Consider the following 22,051-nt stretch of genomic DNA (forward strand, 5'->3'; position numbering starts at 1 on the left):
ATAAATAAAATTCAAACAAAACAAAACCAAAGCTTAGGACTAAAATACAGAGGCAATCCTTTTCCCTTTTTCACAGATGAGTATTATCCCTCTCCTAGTAGCTTTTCAGTGAAAAGAACTCTCTTCCAGGAGCACTGTGAAAAAACCAGCCCTTCCCAACACACAACACACAGCAGGTGTCCCATATGTGTGTTTCATATTAGGAACAATGCACTGATCCTGTGCTAAGCATGGCCTTATTGGTGACAGACGGGAGACATTCCTTTCCTACCATGTAATGTGAGGAGGAGCACATGGTGATGCACAGGGAATCTTACAGCCATGATGGGTCAACTTCTTGTGAATCATTTTAGCCACCCTCTCTTAGATATTCTACTATATATTTTTGTTTCAATCTAAAATCTGTTCATGTTGTCCTTAACCCTGCCTGGAGAAATGTAATATACCAGCAAGCACTAAGAGAACTAGTAATCGGGAAAACCTGCAGCACCGAACTAAAAACCATCACAAACTTTGGAGTAATCCAAAGCTATCAGGAATAGGATGGAATAAAAAAGATCAAAATGTTTCTTTTTTTGCAGGTTGGTATTACATGGCTATTAGCTCCAAATTGAAGGTTCATTTGTTCACTTAACAAATATCAACTGAACACCTATCATGTTCCAGGCACTGTGCTAGGCACTGGGGGTACAGCAATGACCAACACAGAATCTGGGAATACCAAGATAAAGGACTTGGTAATGGTCCTCAAGACATGTTGAGAATTACAATATGGTCTATTGGGCCCTATAAAAGACATGAGCCAGCACAACGGTGCATGCCTATAATCCCAGCTACTTGGGAGGCTGAGGCAGGAGGATCACTTGAGCCCAGGAGTTAAGTCTAGTCTGGGCAACATGGTGAGACCCCATCTCTCAAAAAAGACAGACAGAGGGAGAGAGATACAAAGTACAGTGGAAAGAGGGACATAGAGTATCTAAGCCTGCCAGAAGGAAGTCAGAGAAGGTTATACAGAAAAGACAACATTTGTCATGGGACCTAAAGGACAATTTCCTCTAAAATTTTTCTGTCAGGTGGAGAATTTGAGGGAGAGTGTTCTTGGCAGAGGGAATAGCACAAATAAAGGTGAGGGTCAAAAAACAACCTTAGGTAATTTGGTATTATAAAGAATATAAACTAGGAAGTGGTGAGAGATGAAGCTCTACAGGTAGGCAGGCACCTATGTGCCATGAGAAGTTTGAGTTGTGTTCTACAGGCCAGGGTTTAATTGGAGATCCATGGGTGATGGGTTTCGGGGAATCCAGGAACCCCACAAAACTGTATGAAAAGTTCTGCGGGCACGGACATTTCTTTTGAGAGAAGGTCCACAGCTTTCATTTGATTCTTAAAGGGGTCTGTGACCCCTCCAAAAAGAAAAGTTGCAGACAACAAAGAATCCCTGAAGAATTTAGAGAGCAGAGGGACATGATGAGATCTGCATCTCAGAAGGATAACTCTGGCAGCAGTGTGAAAGACAGCTTGAGAGAGGGATTTCTAGCATTAGGAGGCTACCTGGCATCCTAGATAAGAAATGTGGAAGACCTGGACTGGAAGAGTAGCATTTGGGACAAAACAAATACTAGATAGAAGACATCTAGGAAACAGAAGCAATAGGACTTATATCCAGTTGGCAGTGTGATTACATTTCAAGGATCAGAGAGGGAGAAAATGTCCCGTGATTGATTTAGACAAAGGGTAAAAGTGTGGTACCATTAACTCAGCAGAGGCAGGTTTTGGTTTGGGCAGGTTGGGGTGGGGGTGATACATTCATATTTGGATATGTTGAGTTTAAAGTCCTTATGGAGCATCCATGTGAACACAGAAGAGACTATCTCAAGAGAATATGTAGAATTATAAGGGAAAAAGGCAAGGAACGGAACCCTGAGGAAAACCAACATTGAAGGAACAGGAAGGGGAAGGGAGGTTCCATGATGAAAACTAATAAGGGGCAGCAGGAAATACAAAAGAACCAGGACTTAGCGATGTCTCAGAAGTCAAAAGGGGACAGTTTCAAGAAGTGGGAACAGTGCCAAATGCTTCTGATAACTGGTCTAAGGTAAGGCCTGAAAGGTTGGACTTGTCAACAAGAAGTCATTGGTGAGCACTGATGTCAAAGCTCACTTATGACATCACTAAGGCAAAGCCCCATGAAGTCTAGAAGCCTAAGTTCACACCCTTAAGTTGAAGGCATCAAAACCAAAAAATATGTGAAGAGAGGGGCTTTTCAGTAGCTTGAGAAATAGCCTATGTGTGTGAAAGGAACAAGGTCAAAAGTCAACACAAAGTCATCAATGCTTTAGGAAAGACGAATAAAGTCAGCTCAATAAGATCAGAATAGATATGAAACTAAAGTTTGTTTTCCAGCCTGTCACAAGGCCTATGGGATTCTCTTCTGGATACCTGGAGTTCTGGAGTACGAACTTGTAATTTTAGGAAATAAGGGAAAAAACTGTTCTGAAATGTATAGGTTGGAACATTGTTTCTTGCTCCCAAGCTGAGTAAATGTTCCTGCAAAAACTCTAACTTAATGCAATCCTGTTGGTATATCCAGAGTTAAGAGAGAAAAACAACTCAAAGGTTTTCAGTACAAAAGCAAACAACAGATGGTGGACAGGGACTATCCAAATCAGTTGGGCATAAGAAAAATCTCACAATAAGGAAATTATCTTCTCCCTCTGCCTTCTTCTTACCTCAACCCCACCAACTTCCAGAAGTCATTCATCCTGTCTCCAAATTGAATATCTGAGTATCTTCCTTCAAACCAAATTTTAGGATGCTCTTTGTGCACCTGGTACCTATGCCTCAAACCCCTAGTTCCCTAAAAATCACAAACTTTGGGGTACACAAATAGTTTATACTAAGGAGCCCCAGTAATTCTCTGAGCTCTCCCAGCCAATCTGACTAGCCTAGTCTGGCCCCAAGCCAGTCCTGGCCAGAGTCTCCTTGGCTGTTCCATGTTGCCCTAAATAAACCTCTATGGCAGCTGTCTGACTTATTAGAAGCAAGACGAAGGATAAGATTACAGGCACCATCCAATAAGTATTCTGGGTATAGTCAGGAGGGGCTCTGGAGAACATCATAAGCACGTAGTTTGGAGTCTCCAATTACGGCATATTGGGAAGAGGTTTTAGAAAGAAGAACTGTGGGTGATGGGTCTCTATGAGACTAGACAGAAAAAAATCTAATAAACGACTTGAGCATGACTTTTTTGAAAGCTGATACCAAATAATTTCTGTCTTAACTTTCATAAGATTTTTTAAAATATATGAGGAATAAACATTCGTTAGAGATGAATTGCACTTTCTAATGGATATCATAAGTAAAAATTATAAACCCTAGAATAGCAAGCCAGAGAGGTAAAAGAATCTCTGTTTGTGCGAACCTTTAAAAATAGAAAAGGCCAGGTGCGGTGGCACGTGGTCTGTGGTCTCAGCTACTTGAGAGGCTGAGGCAAGAGGATTGCTTGAGCCAGGAGTTCAAGTCCAGCCTGGGCAACATAAAAAGATCCCTTCCCATTTCTCTTTTTGTTTTTTTTTGAGACAGAGTTTCACTCTTGTTGCCTAGGCTGGAGTGTAATGGTGTGACCTCGACTCACTGCAACCTCCGCCTCCCGGGTTCAAGCGATTCTCCTGCCTCAGTCTCCCAAGTGGCTGGGATTACAGGCATGTGCCACCACGCCCGGCTAATTTTGTATTTTTAGTAGAGACAGGGTTTCTCCATGTTGGTCAGGCTGGTCTCGAACTCCCGACCTCAGGTGATCTGCCTGCCTCGGCCTCCCAAAGTCCTGGGATTACAGGCATGAGCCACCGCACCCAGCTGATCCCATCCCATCTCTTAAAAAAAAAAAAAAAAAAAGGATAAACATACATTTGTAATGGCTGGCTATTTGGAGACAGAGGGCCAGAGCAGATGACTGACAGAGGTCCTTTCCAGGGTTAAAATATGCCAATGTCAAAAAGCTAAAGGTAGCATAGTTTTGGTGGCTGAAGCCATTCCTAGGCTGGAAAGGGAATTAGGATTTGGTATGGCATCAGCCCAGCATCCCAGAGTTCTTTGTTTTTGAGCTCAGGATGCCCGATTCCTGGCCATTTTTCTACCTCAAGAGATGATTAGCTTTCAGCAAACTCAGCAGTTCGGGGAATGACAAAGCTGTGACCTCTATGGATTTTAGACAGCTCAATCTCACTTTCCCATGTGGCCCACAAACCCTCAGGGGAAAAAAAAAACAAAAACATTTCTGTGTTTTCTCCCTGGGAGAACTAGAGTCCATCAAACTCAGCTCTGGGCAGGCAACTTCTGAATTTGAGCTTCTCCTTCAGCTGGGACCTCTCAGCCCTATTTTGAGTTTTCCGTTTTGCCTCCTTGCCTCCATAGAATTTCAGTTTCTATCACTCTCAATCCCTAGTGATATGTTGCTGTGATGTTATGGGGATTTGCAGGTGGGATATTTCCCTGGATACACTATGCCCATCAGCTGGGTCCTTCAGAAATTAGCTTATCTATAGTCCATGCCTCCATAAAAGAGGGTCTTTCTCTTATAGCAGTGAGTTATGGCCATCACTAGATTAAGAGGGCCTCACGGCTCAGGATCAGAAGGTGGAAGGGCTCTGCTGCTCTTAGACCCAAGTTAAATCCTAGGCTGACCTTTTTTTCCCCTCTTTCCCTCTCTAAAAATATCTTCTTCTTCATTTTATAACTCTGTGTATCTCACTTGCATTGTTTAGCAGGCTTTCTTCTCTCTTCCCCTAATCTGACAGTCTGGGTCCACAGACCAGTCTACCAAGGTTTCAGGATCAATGCTCAAGTGCATGTTAAAGAATTCAGTATTGGCATGGTACTCTGCCAGCAGAGAAGAGAGATGCAATAAAAGCCAGGTCTGTGGTTTCTGTAAACTCAACTAGGACTCTGCATTCCTAATCTGGTCACTATTCCTAAACTCAGACCTCCGTACCCTCCTTCCTCAGTTTCTTCATTCTAGCACTTTCTGATTCATAACCTATATCACAACTATAACAAATATTAGTTTAAAAAGTCTAGCTTTACTAATATACTAATAATATCATAAGAACAAAGATTATGTCAGACTTTTTCACTGATGTATCCCTAGTGACCATCATCCTGATTGACACAGTAGATACAAATTCATTTTTAATTAATTAATGATACATGTATTGAGTATTTATGATGTGCCTGCTACTGTTCTAAGCATCTTACTTAAATAAAGAGTTCAGGGCTGGGCACGGTGGCTCAAGCCTGTAATCCCAGCACTTTGGGAGGCCGAGACGGGCGGATCATGAGGTCAGGAGATCGAGACCATCCTGGCTAACACCGTGAAACCCCGTCTCTACTAAAAATACAAAAACTAGCCGGGCGAGGTGGCGGGCGCCTGTAGTCCCAGCTACTCGGGAGGATGAGGCAGGAGAATGGCGTAAACCCGGGAGGCGGAGCTTGCAGTGAGCTGAGATCTGGCCACTGCACTCCAGTCCGGGCGACAGAGCGAGACTCCGCCTCAAAAAAAAAGTGTCTTGAAATCTACCTTCTCCATGAAGTTTTCCCTGATTAATTCAATCAGGGGCTATCATTTCATTATATAAGTAGATTCCACTTGGTTAATGCACACTTGCTTGTTTTTATTTATGTGCCTTATGTAAGAATTCTAGTTTCCTCATTAAACTATAAATTCCTAAAGGAATTCAACTTCTTCACAACATACAAGACAGGGCTCTATACAAAGTGGTCCTTAGCACAAAGTCTAAAAGAGCCTAGGGACAGTGGTGCTGAGGAGGGAAGCCTAGCTGAAATTGCTTTCCTTCTCTCTTTTTTCCATAATTGTCTCCATGCCCTGTATCCTTTCAAAGAAATTCTGCCTCTTTTCAATGTACCAGAATATATCAGAAGATCAAATGAGAAAAAGTTTTTTTAAAACAAAATCACATATTCTCTCTCTCCCACTCCGTGTTTCCTATATACCTAATTTTCACGACTCCCAGGTTTCTTAAATTCAATCTAGAAAAAGGTTTTTGCTGGCTCATTTTCTGCCCCTCCACCTCATAGTGGATCTGTATTGATTAACTGCTGCTCTTCCTATTTTTTCAAGGGGTAATGAAATGGAAGAGGAGGAAAGGCCAGAGAAAACCGAGTGCCTGACTGACCCTGGTCAGTGCAAGAACTCTCCAGACATCAGAGTGAATACCTGAAGACCTCGTTGGGACCCACCAAATACTAATTCTGGGTCTCCTCCCATCCCCACCATGACCAAATACATGAAGTTAATCCACTTACTGCCTTCTCAATAACTTTCTCTCTTTAGTTTCTTTCCAATGCTGCTTGAGAAAACACCACTCTTTAAGGTTTCCAAGGACCAAAAGAGTCCCCAGTCTTCAAAGAAACTTTGAAAGAAGTTTTATGAAGATGTGGGTAAATAAAAGCAAGGCAAATAAAATTCAAATGCACTTGAGGACTTAGGCCTCACAGAAATTTTTAGGAAAGCCCAAAATTCCAGTAAACCTACAGAAGAATAATTCTATTGTAAATGCCAATGGAGTCAGTAAATTCCAAAAGCCCCACCAGTCATGTTTTTCGTCCCCTCCTCCTTACCTTGGGCATCTCCGCCAGAGGTTAAGACGGCGATGGCTTTGCCAATCCCCAGGGTTTTGGCTGCATGGTGCTCTTCATGGGTCATGATCCACTCTAGAATTTAAGACAATGGTCAGTTAAGACACAGCAGGAATCAAGATGCCACTAGCTCAAGAAACGGCAATTAGACTGGCTAGAGCCACCTCACTCAGGCTCTCCCACTATACCAAGTCTGGGCTTTGCAGCCTGAGAGCTTTGGGCTTCTTCCAGAGGAGAGCCACACCCTTGTAGACTGACAAGCTGAAATGTTACGTAATCAAGCCCAAGACTACTAAGGTTCTAACTAATCCCTCTCTGATCCCTCCAACCCCAATTGGAACCTATATGGGGAATAAACTAAGGTCAGGGAAAAGAGAAGTTGACTAAACAGAAATGAGAAAGGGAGGAGAAAAGTTGAGTTAGCCTCAAGGATACCTCCCTTTTCAATGAAGGCATAGGTTATTGCAGAGAGCTGGAATCAGATGAGGTTTAGGGCACTGATGACAATCAGCAAAGTAGAAGTAGAAGAGCAAGGGTAGGTTGGATTATAATTAAGATTAGGGTTGGGTGTTATGGAATTGTGCTATTGGAATGGGGTTAGGTGATATGGAGTTGAAACTGTAGTCTGAGGTTATAAAGGCACATCAGAGTTAGGCAAGTTAATGGTGTCAGTCTCAAGAGTGGTCAGGGACTTTCTACGGCTCTTCCCTCTCAGGCTGTCAGCCTCCTGAGCATCTCTTGATCCTTGGTCTTTGGGTCTTGCCTCTCACATTACTACCTGCTATGAAATGAGAAGATTAATACAAAGTCACTGCCGTATACACACAGATGTGTACATATGACATGGAAACACCTTCATATTTTGTTCTTTAGGGATCACCTCTCTCAAAGGAACACATAAGAGGACATACTTTTGTATCCATAAAATGCCAGTGGAATTATCACTCTCCCAGTTTTCCAGGCTAAAACCTGTTATTTTTAATTTATCTCCTCCCTTCCTCTCAGATTCAAAACAGTAACTAAATCCTATTATTCTCCCTTCTTATTATCTTCCTTTATACATCCCCTTCTTTCTATCCTCATTGCATTTTCCACCTGAATTGCTTACTACAATAGCTGGTCTCACTGTGCTTGTGTTCCTTTCTTCACTCTATTAGACACACAAAATAAACCTTTATAGGAAGGTCATAGGTCCCTAGGCTTCAGCAGAGATGTGTATTCATTCACAGGAACCCAAGTTTTAAGGGCAGCTTGTGCTTGCTTCTACTCTGCATTTGGAGAACTCAAGGTAGCTGCCTATAGAAACATAGGTCACATAAACACACGAATCCACACAAATAATAAAAGAATGCAATGAGACATATATGAAGACATACATTCACAAACATGCATTGTGTTAAGAGACAGAGATTAATGAACGTACTACATATAATCAGTACTGACAGATAAGGTCCCAACTTGTTGGGTTGGCATTCGAAGCTTCTACAGTCTAGCCCTTGCATGTAGCTTCAACTTTTGGTCCTACAGATCCTCTGCTCCATTGTCACCTGAACATTACTTTGCTGTTCCCACTTTTGCGCCTGGGCATACTGCATCCCTTGTCCTGGTGGCTACCCTGGCCCTTTCCACAGATTCATACCCCATTCCATCATTTAAGGCCAGTGATAGTTGTACCCTTATTAAACCTTCACTGATTACCACAGGTCAAGGAAGCCTTCTTTTGGACTTCCTCTAATCACATGTTGTCTAAACTGGATCACCGCCTCCCAGGTTCAGGTGATTCTCCTACCTCAGCCTTCCGAGTAGCTGGGATTACAGGCATACACCACCACACCTGGCTAATTTTTCTATTTTTTATTGAGACGGTTTTCACCGTGTTGGCCAAGCTGGTCTGGAACTCCTGACTTCAGTGATCTGCCCACCTCGCCTCCCAAAGTGCTGGGATAACAGGCATGAACCACCATACTAGGCCTGCTTTATGTGGCATTTTAACTGTTTCTTATGCACTGAAAAGAGGGTTGGACTAGATCAGGGTCAGCGTACAACAGTCTGTAGGCCAAATCCAGCCCTTCTCATGTTTTTGTATGGCAGTAAGCTGTGAAAGGTTTTTATATTTTTTAGTGGTTACAAAAAGTACTTCATAACATGTGAAAAATATTAAGTTCAAATTCCAGTGTGTGTACCACCTTCATTCATTCACGTATTGTCATGGATGTCTTTGTGCTACAACAGTAGGATGGATATTGTGACAGAGACTCATGAGCCGGCAGTCTAAAATATTTACTATCTGGCCTTTTACAGATGAAGTTTGCCAACCACTGGACTGGATGGCTACTAAAGTCATTTTCCCTACGTAGACTGAGAACTCCTCCAGGGCAGGGATCATGATCATTTTTAAAAACTCTCCCACAGCCCACTAAAGACTTGCAAAGTCTATGCACATTACAGGACCCCAATAAATACTTGTTGAAAACAATGAACTGATGAACCACATGAAATACAAATGTATGAAAAACGTAAAATAGGCTTGGATACAGATATACCTCCATATTCTACTTTAAAACACACTCCTAACTTGGATTTCAGAAATCATATAGTGGCAAACAGTGAAAGGAACATACAGACACGTGTAACTAGAGACACTCTTATTTAACTGGAATGTTCATGTTCAAATTTCTGCTGTTTTCAAAAAAGAAAGATTAAGTGACTAGGGCAAACAGGAAGGAAAAAAGATGGAAAGAAAAGAACAAGACATCTGGGTATGCTGATCCCTTTCCTCCCGTTTTTTCTTCTCATTCACTCTTGGAGCTCATGACGGGGGTAGAATCCCACACAGAGCTATTCTACCCCTGGCAGCGTCAGTGAGGGAGAAAATAAGAGTGCTGACCTGTAAAAACCAGCTCATATTCTTCTACTGAAATCTCTACGACAGTTATAGAGGCACAGGACACAGAAATTCATGCAGACTCATGTATAAGCATCCCTTACAGACCCACAATGACACGCACGTAGAGAGAAACAGATATTAAAACATATCTCTAAAATCACGTGTGTATATAAGCACGCGGCAGGGAGAAACAGACAAGCAGCATCATAGGCGCACTGATTTGAATTGGGTTAGTGCCAGGGTAGGGTCAGGCAGCCAAGGGCAACCCGTCCGAGCCCCACCCACCCATCCCTGATTCCCGGGGAATGCAGCTGAGCCTGCAAGCGGAGGGGGCTGGCCAAGGGGCTAGGATTCTTCACAAGTGCCCTGCCCATCCCCCTCTCGGCTCGGCTTAGGATGCCGTATCTCCTCTTCTTTTCCTTTCTGCTCCTTTCAGTTCTCCCTACCGCCTACTCCCGGCCCATACCTTCCCGCCTCACTCCCAGCTCTCCCCCTTGCTCTTCACTCAACGGCCCCTCTTGCCTTTTAGTCTTAGCTCTCCTCCGCCGCTGCTTTCTTGCAGATTGTCCTTGGGAAAGGGGGGAGGTGTGCTGGACGAACACGGGGAGGAGCCAGGTGGAGGGAGGGGGAAGGAGGAGGGGGGAAGGAGGAGAGGCTTCCCAACCTCCACTAACAGATGCTGACAAGAAGGCTCCGCCTCCTCCTGCTTGCCTTTCTCCTCCTCTTCCTCCTCCCCCTAAGAACTCGGCTCAGATATGGCAGCGGCTTAGTTTCTTCACTCCCCAGAGTCTTTATTTAATGGGAATAGCATCTTTATTTAATGGGAATAGGAAATTATTTCGTTGCTTCTCTTGTTTTCAACACAGAACTTTTTCCTAGTCCAGACTCCCTGAGACACCTTGCAGTCCAACATGTTCAGCAACTGATAATAAAACCTGCCCCTGTGGCCCCCATCCGTCTTTAAGCAAACATTTATTGGGAGTCTGTGTGCTAGATTTTGCATTAGGTGCTGAGATATTTTTTAAAAATAAATAAATATAGTCCCTGTCTTTGAGGAACATTGAATTATGACATCTTCTATAGAATAGCCTCAAAAACTTCTTTTACATTTACATTACCTTTCTCAGAGAAAGTACAGAAAAGCTAGCTACTTGGAATGGAAGTGTCAAGAGGGAAGGGCGTGGCTGTGACAGCCACTTCTCAAGCCTGCTGTGGGGAGGGATGGGGGCGGGATTCTGGCAGTGAAGCAAGCATGTAAATTAGGCTTCACAGCAAACAGGATCCATCCTGGAAAAAGGGTCAGATGCTCCCAGAGCAAGAGGTGCATCCATTACTCAAGTCTCACCTTCCCTTGCTCCACCTATGCGTTTGCTTCATTGTCTCCACAGTCAGGTCTCCTCTTGCTTTTACTACTGCCCTCTTCCTCTTGCTTACTTTTATCTCTACCCCTGCACATTCTGGCACAAACAATACAAATGCAAGTGACTAGGAGATAAAACCCCATTTGACTACACAAAATAAAAGCATTTGTGCTCCAAATTATACCATCAAGAAAGTGGAAAGACAACCCATAGAATGGGAGAAAATATTTGCAAATCATATATCTGATAAGGGGCTGGCATCCAGAATAAAGAAAGAACTCATTTGCAACTCATCAAGAATGTAAACCAAAAATAAAATTCTAAGCCCCTCAACCATCTGAATAGACTTCTCCTCTCAGTCAAGGGTATTCCAAAGTTAGTCTGAAAAACTAGTTCAGACCTTGATGGAAAGGGGGAGCCAGACATGCTTCATTATATGCTCCTCCCTTTTGGAATTACTGATAGAACACACTCTTTAAGTCTGATAAGAACCATTTACAATCTATTCTCTGAAACCTACTACCTGGAGGCTCTGTCTACCTGATAAAACCTTGGTCTTCACAACCCCTTATCTTAACCCAGACATTGCTTTCTATTGATTCTAAGTCTTTGGACAGTAACTTAACTCTTTTCACCAATTTCCAGTCAGGAAATCTTTGAATCTACCTATGACCTGGAAGCCCCGCTCCCCGCTCCCAGTTATCCCGCCTTTCTGGACTGAACGAATGTACATCTTACATATATTCATTGATATCTTGTATCTCCCTAAAATTTATAAAACCAACTTGCGGCCCGACCACCTTGAACACATGTTCTCAGGATCTCCTGAGGGCTGTGTCATGGGGGAGCTATTGGTCACTCATATTTGGCTCAGAATAAATCTCTTCAAATGTTTTACAGTTTTACTCTTTTCACTGACAAAAAAAAGAAAACAACTCAATTTAAAAATGGGCGAAAGAGTTGACCAAAGAAGATATATACAGGTAGCGAATAACCATGAAAAGATGTCAACATCATACGTCATTAGGGAACTGCAAATTAAAGCAATGAGACACCACTACACACCTATTAGAATGATTAATTGATTAAAATTCAAAAATCCAGATGCTAATGAGAATGTGGAGCCACTGGAACCCTCATTAATTATTGGTGGGAATGCGCAATGCTATAGTCACTGTAGAATACAGTTTGACAGTTTTTTACAAAGCTAAATATTGTCTTACCACATGATCCAGCAAGAGCACTCCTAAGTATTTACCTGAATGAGCTGAAAATTATGTCCACACAAAAAACCTGCACATGAATGTTTATAAAAGCTTTATTCATAATTGCAAAAAGCTGGAAGCAACCAAGATGTCCCTCAAAAGGTGAATAAACAAACTGTGATACAGCTATATAATACAGTATTTTTCAACAATAAAAAGAAATGATCAAGCCATGAAAAGACACAGTGAAACAGGCCAGTGTGAAAAGGCTGTATACTGTATGATTCCAACTGTATGACAGTCTTGAAAAGGTAAAACTATGGAGACAATAAAAATATCAGTTGTTACCTGGGGCTTGGGATAGAGAAGAGAGATTAATAGGTGGAGCACAGGGGACTTTAGGGGCACTAAAATGATTCGGTATGATGCTATAACAGACACATGGCATACATTTGTCATGACATTATGCATTTGTCAAATTCATAGAACTACACGACCCAAAGAGTAAACCCTAATGTAAACTATGGAACTTAGCTAATAATAATGTATAAATATTGGGTTATCAATTATCATAACTGTACCACACTAATGCAAGATGTTAATAAATAGGGAAAACTGGCCGAGTGCAGTGGCTCACCCCTGTAATCCCAGCACTTTGGGAGGCCAAGGCAGGTGGATTGTTTGAGCTCAGGAATTTAAGACCAGACTGGGCAACATGGTGAAACTCCATCTCTACAAAAATACAAAAAGTTAGCCTGGTGTGGTGGCGCATGCCTATAGTGCCAGCTACTTGGGAGGCTGAGGCATGAGAGTGACTTGAGCCTGGGAGGCAGAGCTTGCAGTGAGCCAAGATTGCACCACCACACTCCACCCTGGGCGACAGAGTGAGACCCTGTCTCGAAAATAAAAAATAAAAAAATGAGCAAAGGCTTGAATAGACAGTTTTCTAAAGATGATATATAATGGCTAATAAGTACAAGAAAAGATGCTCAACATCAATAGCGATTAGGGCAATGCAAATCAGAACTACTTCACTGAAGTGAGAATACTACTTCATGGCCGGGCGCAGTGGCTCAAGCCTGTAATCCCAGCACTTTGGGAGGCCGAGACGGGTGGATCACGAGGTCAAGAGATCGAGACCATCCTGGCTAACACGGTGAAACCCCGTCTCTACTTAAAAAATACAAAAAACTAGCCGGGCGAGGTGGCGGGCGCCTGTAGTCCCAGCTACTCCGGGGCTGAGGCAGGAGAATGGCGTAAACCCGGGAGGCGGAGCTTGCAGTGAGCTGATATCCGGCCACTGCACTCCAGCCTGGGCGACAGAGCCAGACACCGTCTCAAAAAAAAAAAAAAAAAAAAAAAAAAAAAAAAAAAAAGAGAATACTACTTCATATCCATTAGGGTGGCTATTATCAAAAAAGAAAAAAGAAAGGAAGGAAGATAGAAGGAAGGAGGGAGGGAGGGGTGGAGAGAGAGAAAGGGAGGGAGGGAAGGAAGGCAGGAAGGAAGAAAGGAAGGAAGGAGGGAGGAAGAGAGGGAGGGACACAAAGAAATAAAGGAAGAAAGGAGAGAGTGAGGGAGAGAGAGAGGGAGGAAGGAAGGAAGGAAGGAAGGGAGGGAGGGAGGGAGGGAAAGGAAAAAGAAAGGAAAGTGTTAGAGCGGATGTGAATAAATTGGAACCCTGTTGCATTGCTGGTAGGGATGTAAAGTGGTGCAGCTGCAGTGGACATTTGTCAGTTCCTCAAAATGTTAAACATAGAGTTGTCGCATTAACTACCAATTCCACTCCTAGGTATATACCTAGGAAAAATGAAAACATGTGTTCACACAAAATCTTGTATACCAATGTTCATAGCAAAATTATTCATAATGCTGGCAAAATGTGAAAGAACCCAAAGTCCATCAACTGAAGAATGGATAAATAAAATGTGTCATATCCATATGACAAAAAGTGTCAAAATTTGTAAAATATTTGAAGATATTTATTCTGAGCCAAATATGAGTGACCAATGGCCTGTGATACAGCCCTCAGGATATCCTGAGAACACGTGCCCAAGATGGTCAGGCCACAGCTTCATTTTATACATTTTAGGGAGATATAAGTCATTCATTAATACATGTAAGATGTATTTGTTTTCCTTAATTCTCTTAGCATGCAAAAATACATGTAAAATGTACATTGGTTTGGTCCGGAAAGGTGGGACAACTGGAAGCATGGGTTTCCAGGTCCTAGGTAGATTTTCTGATTGGCAATCCGTTTAAAGAGTTATCATCAATAGAAAGGAATGTCTGGGTTAAGATAAGGGGTTGTAGAAACCAAAATTTTACCATGCAGACGAAGCCTCCATGTATCAGGCTTCAGACAGAATAGATTGTAAATTTTTCTTTTTTTTTTTTTTGTTTTTTTGAGAAGAGTTTTGCTCTAGTTGTCCAGGCTGGAGTGCAATGGCGCCATCTCTGCTCACCACAACCTCCGCCTCCTGGGTTCAAGTGATTCTCCTGACCGAGCCTCCTGAGTAGCTGGGATTACAGGCATGCGCCACCATGCCTGGCTAATTTTGTATTTTTAGTAGAGATAGGGTTTCTCCATGTTGGTCAGGCTGGTTTCAAACTCCTGACCTCAGGTGATCTGCCTGCCTTGGCCTCCCAAAGTGCTGGGATTACAGGCGTGAGCCACCACGCCCAACTAATTGTAAATGTTTCTTATCAGACTTGAAGGGTCTGTTCTATCAATAATTCCAAAAGGAGAAGGCATGTCCAGCTCCCCCTTCCCCTGATGACCTGAACTAGTTTTTTAGGTTAACTTTGAAATGCCTTTGGCTGAGAGGAGGGGTCTACTCAGATGGTCAGGGAGCTTAGAATTTTATTTTTGGTTTATAAAACATAAAGACATTATGCTACGTAGAAGAAGCCATTCACAAAAGACCACATATCATATGATTCCATTTATACGAAATGTCCAGAATAGGCAACTCTGTAGAAAGAGAAAGTAGATAGCAGTTGCCTGGGACTGAGGGAAATTGGGGAATGACTGCTAATGGGTACAGGGTTTCTTCTGGGGTTGATGAAAATGTGCTAAACTTACAGTGGTTGCAAACTGTATGAATATAGTGAAAACCATTGAATTGTACACTTTATTTATTTATGTATTTATTTATTTATTTTTGAGATAAGAGTCTAGCTCAGTCACCCCAGCTGGAGTGCAATGGTGCAAACTTGGCTCACTGCAACCGCTGCCTCCTGGGTTTAAACAATTCTCCTGCTTCAGCCTCCCAAGTCGCTAGGATTACAGGCGTGCATCACCATGCCCGGCTACTTTTTATATTTTTAGTAGAGACGGCGTTTCACCATATTGGCCAGGCTGGACTAGAACTCCTGACCTCAAGTGATCTGCCTGCCTTGGCCTCTCAAAGTGCTGGGATTACCAGAAAGAGCCACTGTGCCCAGCCGGAATTGCATAAATAGGTGAGTTTTATGATATTGGATTATATCTCAATGAAGACATTAAAAAACATTTAGAAAGAAAAAGCCTGAAAAGTTCCTGTAGGAAACTAAAATATGCTATTGTAAAATACACTTTGGCATATTTTAAGACAGCTATTCAGAGGCTGCGGACACAGGAAGGGTTCTGTAAAGCTGTCCTTTGTGGGGAGATTCGCATTTGTAGACGAAATCTACATGAGTGAAGTAAATAGTGGATGCAAACAGGCTTTCTCTTAGGCCCCATTATCTGCCTCATCCAGATCTAGGAAAGATTAACTCACAGGAAAAAGAGACTAAAAGTCTGACATTTGTCAATGTTCGATGGATAAACTTTTACCACCGGCTGAAATTTGAGAGGCAATGCATTCCTTTCTCTCTTTACCCACTACCAACTCCTATGTCATCATTAAAAGTGCTTTTAATGGGCTGGGCACCATGGTTCAAGCCTGTAATCCCAGCACTTTGGGAGATGAAGGTGGGAGGTTGCTTGAGCCCAGGAGTTTGAGACCAACACAGTCTGTGTTGGTTTATGGGGCAACATAGTGAGACTGTCTCTACAAAAATAAATGAATAAATAATTTGGCTGGACATGGTGGCGTGCACCCGTAGTGGGAGGACGACTGGAGCCCAGGAGGTCAAGGCTGCAGTGAGCTGTGATGGGACCACACTGTACTCCAGCCTGGGTAACAAAGCAAGTCCCTGTCTCAAAAAAAGAAAAAAGTACTCTTAATGAATTATTGCACTAATAACTCTATCTTAATTAGGTGAAGGCAAGGAAATGTCACTCATTTACTCACAGCCTTATCCCGAGACATTTAATCTTTTTTTTTTTTTTTTTTTTTGAGGCGGAGTCTCCCTCTGTCGCCCGGTCTGGAGTGCAGTGGCCGGATCTCAGCTCACTGCAAGCTCCGCCTCCCGGGTTTACGCCATTCTCCTGCCTCAGCCTCCCGAGTAGCTGGGACTACAGGCGCCCGCCACCTCACCCGGCTAGTTTTTGTATTTTTAGTAGAGACGGGGTTTCACCGTGTTAGCCAGGATGGTCTCGATCTCCTGACCTCGTGATCCGCCCGTCTCGGCCTCCCAAAGTGCTGGGATTACAGGCTTGAGCCATCGCGCCAGGCCGACATTTAATCTTTTAGATCCCTTTTTCTGTTCAGGGTGTTTAAAAAAATTATTCGATGATACTTGCTAAATAACTGTAAGGGGCTGGGTGCCGTAGCTCACACCTGTAATCCCAGCACTTTGGGAGGCCAAGGTGGGCAGATCACCTGAGGTCAGCAGTTTGAGACCAGCCTGGCCAACATGGTGAAATCCCGCATCTACTAAAAATACAAAAATTAGCCAGGCATGACGACGCATGCCTGTAGTACCAGCTACTTGGGAGGCTGAGGTAGGAGAATTGCTTGAACACAGGAGGAGGAGACTGCAGTGCCATTGCACTCCAGCCTGGGTGACAGAGTGAGACACCATCCCCACTCCCACCAAAAAAAAAAAAAAAAATCACTGTAAGAAAGACTTTATTCAGGACCATCGTGATAGGTATAGGGACCACAGCAATGGGATTTTGCAGTGGAGAAGACAGATTGGGTTCAACTCCAACTACAGCATGGGCAAGTGGGAATTTATGGCAGGGTCAGGGTCAGAAATTACTAAGAGAAAACATCAGGGGAAAGGAGGATTCTGGCTAAAACAAGCTAACAGGATTCTTGCTGAAGACAGACCAGGGTAATAAGGCATCCCCTGGCGGGTGGTGGAGGGAGAGAAACCTGATCAGATATTGAGGATGACCATATATTGAGGATGGGGGGGTGGGTTCTTCATAAACTGACTTAGCAGGGTTCTTTGCTAAAACTGGATTTTACAAGAAAGTGCATGGATAGGTCTAAGAGAAGGTTCAGGAACCTGACTAAAGTCTTGCCAAGCGGAAAATCTTTGTCAAAGGCTCAATCATCCCCAGGAGTTCCTGAAAAACTAAATGAGCACAAATTAAGAAAAAGAGGACACAAACAAATGGAAGAACATACCATGCTCATGGATAGGAAGAATCAATATCGTGAAAATGGCCATATTGCCCAAGGTAATTTATAGATTCAATGCCATTCCCATCAAGCTACCAATGACTTTCTTCACAGAATTGGAAAAAACTGCTTTCAAGTTCATATGGAACTAAAAAAGAGCCTGCATTGCCAAGACAATCCTAAGTCAAAAGAACAAAGCTGGAGGCATCACACTACCTGACTTCAAACTATACTACAAGGCTACAGTAACCAAAACAGCATGGTACTGGTACCAAGACAGAGATATAGACCAATGGAACAGAACAGAGCCCTCAGAAATAATACCACACATCTACAGCCATCTGATCTTTGACAAACCTGACAAAAACAAGAAATGGGGAAAGGATTCCCTCTTTAATAAATGGTGCTGGGAAAATTGGCTAGCTGTAAGTAGAAAGCTGAAACTGGATCCTTTCCTTACTCCTTATATGAAAATTAATTCAAGATGGATTAGAGACTTAAATGTTAGACCTAACACCATAGAAACCCTAGAAGAAAACCTAGGCAATACCATTCAGGACATAGGCATGGGCAAGGACTTCATGTCTAAAACACCAAAAGCAACGGCAACAAAAGCCAAAATTGATAAATGGGATCTAATGAAACTAAAGAGCTTCTGCACAGCAAAAGAAACTACCATCCGAGTGAACAGGCAACCTACAGAATGGGAGAAAATTTTTGCAATCTACTCATCTGACAAATGGCTAATATCCAGAACCTACAAAGAGCTCAAACAAATTTACAAGAAAAAAACAAACAACCCCATCAAAAAGTGGGCAAAGGATATGAACAGACATTTCTCAAAAGAAGACATGCATACAGCCAACAGATACATGAAAAAATGCTCGTCATCACTGGCCACCAGAGAAATGCAAATCAAAACCACAATGAGATACCATCTCACACCAGTTAGAATGGCAATCATTAAAAAGTCAGGAAACAACAGGTGCTGGAGAGGACGTGGAGAAATAGAAACACTTTTACACTGTTGGTGGGACTGTAAATTGGTTCAACCATTGTGGAAAACAGTATGGCGATTCCTCAAGGATCTAGAACTAGAAATACCATTTGACCCAGCCATCCCATTACTGGGTATATACCCAAAGGATTATAAATCATGCTGCTATAAAGACACATGCACATGTATGTTTATTGCGACACTATTCACAATAGCAAAGACTTGGAATCAACCCAAATGTCCGTCAGTGACAGACTGGATTAAGAAAATGTGGCACATATATACCACATAGTGCACATGGAACACTATGCAGCCATAAAAAAGGATGAGTTCGTGTCCTTTGTAGGGACATGGATGCAGCTGGAAACCATCATTCTCAGCAAACTATGGCAAGAACAGAAAACCAAACGCTGCATGTTCTCACTCAGAGGTGGGAATTGATCAATGAGATCACTTGGACTCTGGAAGGAGAACATCACACACCAGGGCCTATTATGGGTGGGGGGTAGGGATGGCATTGGGAGTTATACCTGGTGTAAATGACAAGTTGATGGGTGCAGCACACCAACATGGCACAAGTATACATATGTAACAAACCTGCACATTGTACACATGTACCCTAGAACTTAAAAGTATAATAAAAATACACACACACACACAAAATTAAAAAAAAAAAGAAAGAAAGAAATCATCATCTCAAAGGACACCTAGGCAAATTCAGGTAAGTTAGGGGTTGGGGGTCCTAGAGAAGGAGAATTTTCTCAGAAGCACTTACATCTTGCCTATGGTCATCTCAAGGCAATCCACAAACTGAAGACGTTGTTGAGTTAAAGTAGTAAAAACCAACACAAAATAGAGTAGCTGATGGAAGAAATACTTCGTATTAAGAAATGGCTGTAAATTTCTTCCTGACAAGAATCTTGAGAAACTCCTATTTGTTATTAATTAATTCATACATTTAACAAATACTTATTGAGGACTCATGTGCCAGCCACTGTGCCAGCTACTAAGCTATATAATAAGCTCCCAGGGAGTTTATAACCTAGAGGGCTTATCAAATGTTCGTAGGAAGTTTACATGTCATTGGATGTGGAATATAATTGAAAAAAAATCAATAACCCCATTAACATTAATAATGTATCATATTTTAATGACATGAATATATTAAAGCAGAAGGAGTAAAAATAAGTGGTACCTGGATAGTGGGAATTTGTCAGTGTTTACTCAGTATTGTTTACGGGAAAGATACCAGTGGATATGTTTTCCAGCATTAGAGATGAATGATATGATGAAACAGGAATAGTTCCTTAAAAATGGATTTTCTTTCCTTTAATCCTAAACTCCAAGACCATGCATTTCCCTTTTTTCCTAATATTCTATCCATCAAACAACTTTTAAATTTCAAATATAGCTTCCCAAGAACCTTAACAAATTGGACTCAACACTTTAGCTAGCTATTGTTGACTTGCCTTATTAATAAAAATTGGATTCATAATTTTATGGTGGATAGATGTTGGAAGAAAATGTCTGAGATCTAAGCAGTTCTAGAAAATATGGTATCTGTCCAATCGACATTCCAAGGGGTGGGAGCGAGGCTGAGAAGCATACATTAGGACAGAGTGTTGGTGTATGAAGCCTACAAATGAACACAGTGCGGTGACTAAGAAGAGTGGGCTGAGGAAGAGCTCTAAGCATTATCATACAAGCTAGGGTGACTAAGGAAAGTGTTGGGAGTAAAGTGCACAGCTCAGCAATGTTAGAGAACCATGGACAACAAGAGCAAAGAAGCAAGTTACATAGTCAAATAAGAGATGGCACAAACAAACTCTTGAGGCAACCAAACTAAGCCAGTAGCTAGATTTTCACTCATTCCAAGATTATTTTCATTGCTATTATGGTATAAGGGGGCTGGAAAATAACACCTTGGACCCTTCCTCCAGAGTAGAAAGCTGAAATGCACTAGGTTTGTGCTGGAAAAGAACCTGGGGCCCTCCGATAGGCCTCTCAAGAGGGCTTATGTCTATTCCAATGATTAAACTATAGGAATTCGCCATGATACCGCTGGAAATCTAGAACTTTGTCTAGAATACACCCAGCTTTCTTCAGCTGCTGAGGCTGGCAATTCAGAATTTACGGTAGCTGGACCTGGGAGGAAGCGAAAGAAAAAAAAAAAAAGGATTGAATGCTTAAGAGGGAGGTCAGGGCCGGGCGCGGTGGCTCAAGCCTGTAATCCCAGCACTTTGGGAGGCCGAGACGGGCGGATCACGAGGTCAGGAGATGGAGACCATCCTGGCTAATACGGCGAAACCCCGTCTCTACTAAAAAATACAAAAAACTAGCCGGGCGACGAGGCGGGCGCCTGTAGTCCCAGCTACTCGGGAGGCTGAGGCAGGAGAATGGCGTGAACCCGGGAGGCGGAGCTTGCAGTGAGCTGAGAGCCGGCCACTGCACTCCAGCCTGGGCGGCAGAGCAAGACTCCGTCTCAAAAAAAAAAAAAAAAAAAAAAAAAAAAAAAAAAGAGGGAGGTCAGTTGGAGCCAGAAGACCATGAGATTAAAGCCCATCATTCCTCTACCTTCAATTATCTGCCGGTGGTTTTCCTATTTTCAGCATTTGAGATAAAGCTGATGTGAACAGAGGAGAGCCAAATGATAATCTCATATGAGGATCAGCATAAAGAATATGCCTTTCAGCAATTGCTTTATGCTGATCCTCAGTGTAAAGGAAGACATTAAGAAGGTCCTCAAGCTTCTTAGAGCTCTCCAAGTATCAGCCAGCCATTGGCGTGTTAGTGAAGTCCAGGCACATAGTAGGGTCAAAAATTATAATTATTATGAAAGAAGGAATTCTGGGGGAGATAAGTATGAGATGTTTAAAGAAAATTCTCAGCTGGGTGCAGTGGCTCACGCCTGTAATCCCAGCACTTTAGGAGACCGAGGTGGGCGGATCATGAGGTCAAGAAATCGAGACCATCCTGGCTAATACGGTGAAACCCCGTCTCTACTAAAAATACAAAAAATTAGCCGGGTGTAGTGGCATGCGCCTGTAGTCCCAGCTACCCAGGAGGCTGAGGCAGGAGAATTGCTTGAGTCCCAGAGGCGGAGGTTGCAGTGAGCCGAGATGGTGCCACTGCACACTCCAGTCTGGGTGACAGAGCAAGACTCCCTCTCAAAAAAAAAAAAAAAAAGAAAAAAGAAAAGAAAAAGAAAGAAAGCAAGAAAAAGAAAATTCTCCAGCAGCTAGTTAGGTAGGACCCCTAAGTAGAGCTGCAGTGGTATTCTAAAATACCTAATACATATGCTCTGTCTGACCATTAACCCTGTATGTCATGGATAGGTAAATGAAGACATGCAGAGCTTTGGGCAATGCCCTCCAAACCAGGATAAAACCAAACATTACTGCCAGGCAGTTGAGTAGTTTATGTAGATAGAAGATCTCTTTGACAAT

General features: G+C 42.6%; 1 protein-coding gene across 10 annotated transcripts in view; it reads right to left on the minus strand.

The window, feature by feature from the left end:
• The window catches only part of PFKM (phosphofructokinase, muscle), a 47,564-nt gene that overhangs the window by 16,775 nt on the left and 8,738 nt on the right, over positions 1 to 22,051 (minus strand). For 5 of the 10 annotated variants that reach the window (XM_033222267.1, XM_033222262.1, XM_033222260.1 and 2 more), the window contains one exon: positions 6,637 to 6,729. In XM_033222267.1, the coding sequence (XP_033078158.1) occupies positions 6,637 to 6,721 (85 nt within the window). In that variant the 5' untranslated portion in view covers positions 6,722 to 6,729. Of the gene's footprint in view, positions 1 to 6,636; positions 6,730 to 6,818; positions 6,919 to 9,541; positions 9,678 to 10,007; positions 10,241 to 22,051 lie in introns of those variants that run through there. The other 5 variants (XM_033222264.1, XM_033222268.1, XM_033222270.1 and 2 more) reach the window with 5 other exon arrangements.

This window comes from Trachypithecus francoisi, unplaced genomic scaffold (assembly GCF_009764315.1).
Source record: "Trachypithecus francoisi isolate TF-2019V2 unplaced genomic scaffold, Tfra_2.0 Lachesis_group11, whole genome shotgun sequence".
NCBI lineage: Eukaryota > Metazoa > Chordata > Mammalia > Primates > Cercopithecidae > Trachypithecus > Trachypithecus francoisi.